Source organism: Chrysochloris asiatica, unplaced genomic scaffold, assembly GCF_000296735.1.
Source record: "Chrysochloris asiatica unplaced genomic scaffold, ChrAsi1.0 scaffold00045, whole genome shotgun sequence".
Lineage (NCBI taxonomy): Eukaryota > Metazoa > Chordata > Mammalia > Afrosoricida > Chrysochloridae > Chrysochloris > Chrysochloris asiatica.
The window spans coordinates 8,042,665-8,049,110 of NW_006408563.1; the positions used below are offsets into that span (position 1 = coordinate 8,042,665).

General features: G+C 34.1%; 1 protein-coding gene across 1 annotated transcript in view; it reads right to left on the reverse strand.

Annotated features, from left to right (window-relative positions):
* The window catches only part of BMPR2 (bone morphogenetic protein receptor, type II (serine/threonine kinase)), a 231,944-nt gene that overhangs the window by 63,565 nt on the left and 161,933 nt on the right, over positions 1-6,446 (reverse strand). Inside the window, exons 4-7 of the mRNA XM_006861975.1 lie at positions 6,185-6,295; positions 5,291-5,382; positions 2,815-3,045; positions 1,741-1,855 (exon numbers count right to left, since the gene is read on the reverse strand). Of these exons, the coding sequence (XP_006862037.1) occupies positions 1,741-1,855; positions 2,815-3,045; positions 5,291-5,382; positions 6,185-6,295 (549 nt within the window). The remainder of the gene's footprint in view (positions 1-1,740; positions 1,856-2,814; positions 3,046-5,290; positions 5,383-6,184; positions 6,296-6,446) is intronic.

A 6,446-nucleotide genomic window follows, 5' to 3' on the forward strand; every position in this document is an offset into this window, starting at 1 on the left:
GGGGGTGGCGAGAAAGAGTCCCCATTGAATAGTTTTCATCTTGTCTAAATGGGTCTGGTGAAAAGAAACAGGGATAAGATTTGTATGATTCAATAGTGAATAACTGTTATCATGACTAACTGTGACTGTCACAATTGTAAAGGTAGAAGTTTTGTAACAAAAACATGGGAGTGGTTAATCTTACAGTCCAGAAACAGATGACCCTAGAACCATCAAGGGCAAAGAACACAAGCAGAACGTAGGACCTTATCCAGAGTAGCAGCGACGCCAGATATGGAGATAGAGATGGGGACATGGAAAGGGGGAGCTGAGGACTCTAGATTTATGAAGAGAGGGACTAAGAGCTGGTGGCCAGGAGTCAGACTTGCAGAATGTGCCCTTTGGAGGTGTTAATTATTATAATATGCCTGAGTGGTTTTTGTTTTGTTTTGTTTTTTGTAAAAAAAAAAAGCTTAAGCGAATAGAGAGAAATACTGTTAACTGATGATACATGGAGGGGATTATAATCATTGTAATGAAACAAAGGTATTTGATTTGTTGAATGTAAAACTGATGGTCTGCCTGTAAATTTTTACTCAAATCATAATAAAAATCTTAAAAAAAAAAAGCACGAAAACAAAATTTTCACAGCAAAACTAATTTAGAGGTGCCTGTGATCGGAGGTGTATTTTGAAACAAAGTGAGAAAACAAATGTATTTAAAAGATGCTCTTTAAAACTAGGAAAAATGTGCACTGAGGATGAGTAACACAGGACTTATAGCAAGAACACAATTACACTGGTCTGAAATACTGGCACGACTGACTGCCCACCATCCATTCTCCCCTTCCTACTTATTAACAGATGCCAATTCTGTTTATGGCAGCAATACACCCAGTATTTAAAAACCAAACAAAAACTACCTATATTCTTAGCCTGCTTTGCAGTTGAGTGTAGCAACAAAATGTAAGTAGAAGAGTTGGGCTTCTGGAGGCAGAAGGGAACAATTCCCTTTACTTCTTCCTATTGACTACAACACAGCATAATGAACAGTGAAGTCACTTTCAAAATGGAACCCATATAAAAAGAATGGTAGAGAATGAATAGTCATCAGGTCTGAAGCCCTGATGCCAAAATAACCCTTAGACTGTCTACCTTTCAGATCCTTACATAAGGTAGAAAAAATCATTTCTTATTGAAGTCACTGTTATTTTTTTCCTCCTGATAAATGTGGTAAAACCAAATTCCAACCAACAGAGCACAACTAATGACTTATAACAGGATACATTTAGGATTGACACTAAAGAGCAACCCACAGAATAAAAATCCATGCAATATTAAAGCTAATGTTAAAGCTAAAGAAGTAATAATGCATTGTTGCTTACTTAAATAAACACAATAAATGCAAGGAAAGCAAACTATAGCCTAAGTCAGAGGTTCTTAACCTAAGAGAGTCATACATGTGCTTTCACGTCTCTCTAGAATACAAAAATACCATATTCTAAATATGTCTATATGCATGTTTTTACAGGGAAATTTCAGAGATGTAATCTAATTCTCAAAGGAATCCATGACATCTTGAATTTTGAATTATTTTTCTTATTCTTCTTTTTCCATTTCAAATATGCTTTTTTATGCCAGACCCTTAAAAGAACTGGTTATAATATTCAAAAATCCTTTTACTTTGGAGATATGATTAAAACTTCGCTGTGTGAATTCTGATTCTATATGAGAGTCATTCCTCTTCTACTTATTGTCTTACCTCCTCGTGGTAATTCTGTGTGAAGATAAGCCAGTCCTCTGGTTACAGAATGAGCTAGTCGGCAAGAGCTTACCCAATCACTTGTATGGAGACTCAAATACTTGCACAGAGAGCCCTATATAAAGGAAATGATAAACACACACAGAAAGTGGGGTAAATTTAAACACAATGTAGTAAGTTAACGGTCTTACATAAAGAATTTGCACAGGCTAAGAATCCTGGTGTGGCATTGTAGGATAAGCACTGAACAGCTCTCCTTAAGTCTGACAATTCAAACCCACCAGCAACTCCTCAGAAACACTTACAGGGTTGCTATGAGTCAGAACCGACTCAGTGACACAAAACAATACAATTCTGTGAAGAGCTGATGAATTAACTATGTTTCAGAATTTCAAAAAGGATATTAAGACACTTTTGTGGTTAGAGAGAAGAGGAAGAAAACATAAAAGAGAATTTAAATATCATTCATTAAGTCTCCAATAGTAAAATTTATGAATGGTTATTTCTTTTTTAAAAAGTTTTTGAAATCTATTAAAATAAGATAGAAAAATAGTATTTACTATCAGTACAATTACAAATCATATTGTTTATGGTTTACAAAAAAAAAAAAAGAAGCTGGCTTTGTTAATATATATCTGTTAATATATATTAGTGTTACTCAATATTGTTGTTGTTGTTAAGTGCCATTGAGTCGATTCTGACCCATAGCAACCCAGTATAGGGTTTCCAAGGAGCAGCTGGTGAGTTTGAACCACCAACCTTGCAGTTCAAACAACTTTGCAGTCTGATGCATTGGCCTACATCGCCACACAAGGAATCCATGCTACTCAATATATTTGTCCACAAAATGTTTATTACCAGTCTGTGTTGAGATAAACATCTTACATTAGGATGAATGTCAGTTAAACCATGCTTCCTTCACTGAAAAAGTCTTGCTACTAGAAAAAAAATGAGAGCTAAACTAAACCGTAAAATTAGCATTGTAGTTGAGTCACATTCTAGAGTGAGATCCTTATGTCAATGAGAATTGACAACTAATATAAATGTCAACCTATTTTTTTAAGAAGAACTTACATTGGGATAATACTCCATCACAAGCAGATACTCCATGCGTCCATCAGCAGTGACTCTCTCATCTCCAACTATAAAGCGAGCAATGTTGTCATGTTCCATCAAAGGCACTCTGTAAATGTTCTTCTCATTGATAAAATTCTGACGATTCGCAAAGGAAAACACTTTTACAGCAACTGGACGCTCATCCAAGGAACCTTTATACACTGCTCCATATCTACCCCGGCCAATTAGCTGTAAATATTTTTGAAGACAGTTATTAATTAGTATCATATTTGAATAGTCAAGTGTACTAAATAATGAAGCACAGATCCATATGGTATGTTATAACTCTCTTTTGCTTATAGCTTAAAGTTTTCCATTACCAAAATACCAATAAAGTCTACTTCTAGTATGGCTAATGTAGTTCTTAACAGACCCAGCTCTTTCACAGAACAGATTTATAAACTATAAACAACTGAAAACAGCAAAAATTATATAAAAGCAATGGAGAATGAAAAAAACAAGAAGGTAGATTCTAAGGGAAGTCAACATTTAGGAAACGGTAATGAATGGCATGTTATAAAGCTACTCATTTTGGTGTCTTTTAGTCTGAGGGTAGGATGAAATCAGCACTATGCAGGGGAGGTAAAATTTCAATAAAAATCCACAGTCCTTCTGTCCCAGGGAACCAGAGGACAGAATTTGAAGCAACTACAACTGTTGAAAGGTGAGAAGATAATCCAGGAAAGGAGTCAGAAACTAAATGAATGTATGTGACAAATTGCAGCTAAAGACATGAGTTTCTGAGATTTGAGTTTCTACCCAAGAGACAAAAATATGCACATTTCAGAGGAAAACAACAGAATTCAAGATGTCCACATATAATTCATAATGTCCAGGATATAATCCAAAATTACTCAGTACATAACCAATTAGCAAAATGAAAACTATTTTCTGTTTTTGGCTTCTTGGGATTTCTCTTGCTTTTTATTGAGACTAATTTTGAATTTACCATAACTTATTTAAGCATGTTTGCTATATTTCATTCATTATTATTAGGTCAAAATTTAACATGCCAACAGACTGTACTTTCAAAAGGTTCTACCAAATCAGTAATGGTTAGGATTGTTTCTTTCACTCAATCCTGGATAAAATCTTGTCATTTTAATTAGTATGCAGGTCTATCTAGCAAGTTGGACATTTTATTGTATATTTATTGGCCATACTTATTTTGTGAATTGTCAGTTCATATCTTTTGTTTATTTTTCTGTGAGTTGTTTCTTTCACACTAATTTATAACAAACAGTTCTTCATTAATTGTATATGTATTGAAATATATTTCCCAAATTTGGCTTTTGACTTTTTTATGTTTTTTTCCCAGGCATAATATATTTACATAGTCAAATATATATTTATTAGTTAATCACTAGCTTGGAGATCACAGTTATAGAGCCATTCCTAATAATGATCATAAAAATAACCATAATAATTTCCAAGATATTGAGAAATGAAAAATAACTTCTATATTAATAAAAATACCTTGCCATTGGGTCTGCTAGGACTCAGAACAACCCTATAGGATAGAGTAGAACTGTCTTGTTAGGTTTCTAAGACTTTATGGAATTATACCGCCACATCTTTTTCCTATTGAGCTGCTGGTGTGTTTGAACCACCAACCTTTTGGTAGTTGTTTTTATTGTTGTTGTTAAGTGCCATCAAGTCGATTCCGACCCATAGCGACCCTGTACAGGGTTTCCAAGGGTATAAATCCTTACGGGAGTAGAAAGCCTCATCTTTCTCCAGCTGAGCAGCTGGTAGTCAAGTATTTAACCACTATGTCCCTAGTGTTCCCTTGTAGTATACATATATAGTTATAACACAGTTGTTGCTATTAAGTGCTGTTCAGTTGGTTCCGATCCATAGTGACCCTGTATAGTGTTTCCTAGGAGCAGCTGGTAAGCTTAAACTACCAACCTTGTAGTTTTTAAATGGCCTTTCAATCTGTTGCATTAACCCTCAGCGCCACACCAGGACTCCATATGCAAAATTGTTGTTGTTGTCATTTATTTGGCAGCCTCTATGAATTGTTTGCCTAGCATAATCCTCAGAATTTCATATCTGTATTCACATAGTCTGTTCAAATCTCTACTCAAAAATCACCTCCTTGGTAAGCCCTTTTCTGATAACCTTTCTATCATTTCTCTATCTTTTCCATCACTTTATCTCCTTATCCACTTTTTTTCTTCATAGCATTTACTACTACATTAAATTATATGTTCACTGTGTTTAGACTCCTTCCCAGTAGAATGTAAACCCTAAGTGGGATAGTTGTATTTTTCACTTATATTTCTAGTATCTAGAACAGGACTTAGCATAAAAATGAAACTCAGTTAATGTTTAAATATAAGAAAGAGTGAATTCATGAGTAAGTAAAATTACTGTCCCAGATGCACTATAAGAGTAGCAAAAAAAGTCCATAATTTAATAGCAACCTTACCTCCAACAGTTTCAGATTATCTAGGTCAAGAGAGGGTTCTGATGCTGCTGCCTCCATCATGTTCATACTGTGAAGACCTTGTTTACGGTCTCCTATAGAAAGAGGAAATAAAGTCACTAATATATGATATTCTTAAATGATGATCTTGATTGTACTTTTTACTATAATTTTTTAAACAAAGAGTTACAAAAGGGCTGGCAGCAAGACATATGTAATGTTAATGGGAGTAAATGTATTTACTAAATGAGATGGTTCCTCAACCGACCCAGCTTAGAAATTTAATGTTGTTACTGTTATGTTATTATTGTCATCCAGTAAGTTCTGACTCATAGTGACCCTATAAAAGGTTTCTGAGGAGTGACTGGTGGGTTTGAACTGCTAACCTTATGATTAGTAGTTAAGTGCTTATCCTTCAGCACCACATGAGGAAGTTTTAGAGGAGATTTATTAAAATTATTAAAAATAATGAGTATTGATTTCCTAAAGTAACTTTCAACCTAGAACTGAGTGAACATTTGTGATATTGAATTATTATTGCCATTTTTTAAGATGCAAAAATGGCACTGTGATAATAAAATTTTTAAAGTCCTTACATTTTAGAGATAATACTGAATGACATATAGATATATATTATGGTACTTCTGATATGATTCAAAATAATGCAGTGGTATAAAGAGGGTATAGCAAAAGTGTGGCTATAGATGAAGCAATAGTGTCCATATATGATAACTATTATAATTAGTGATAGGTACTCTGTGTATGTATGAAACATTTTCATATTTTTTTTTTTTAATGAGAGAAACGGAAGCTACTAAACACACAGCTTTAAAAAAAAATTCTGATTAAATGACGTGTCACATAAGTAGTATGACAAAAATTGAGATTTTTTTTTACCTGTCAGCATCCTGTATCCAAAGCATGAGGCAACGATCAAAACAGCAAATGCAGACACTGTTGCTAAAACAATGATTATTGCCTCATCTCGGTTAAACGAATGAGGTGGACCTAAAAGGAAAGAAAAAATACAGTGATCATTATAAGTATTTGGCTATTACTATGTATTCTTTCACCATACTTATTCAACCTGTATGCTGAGCAAATAATACGAGAAGCTGGGTTCTATGAAGAAAAACGTGGCATCAGGATTGGAGGAAGA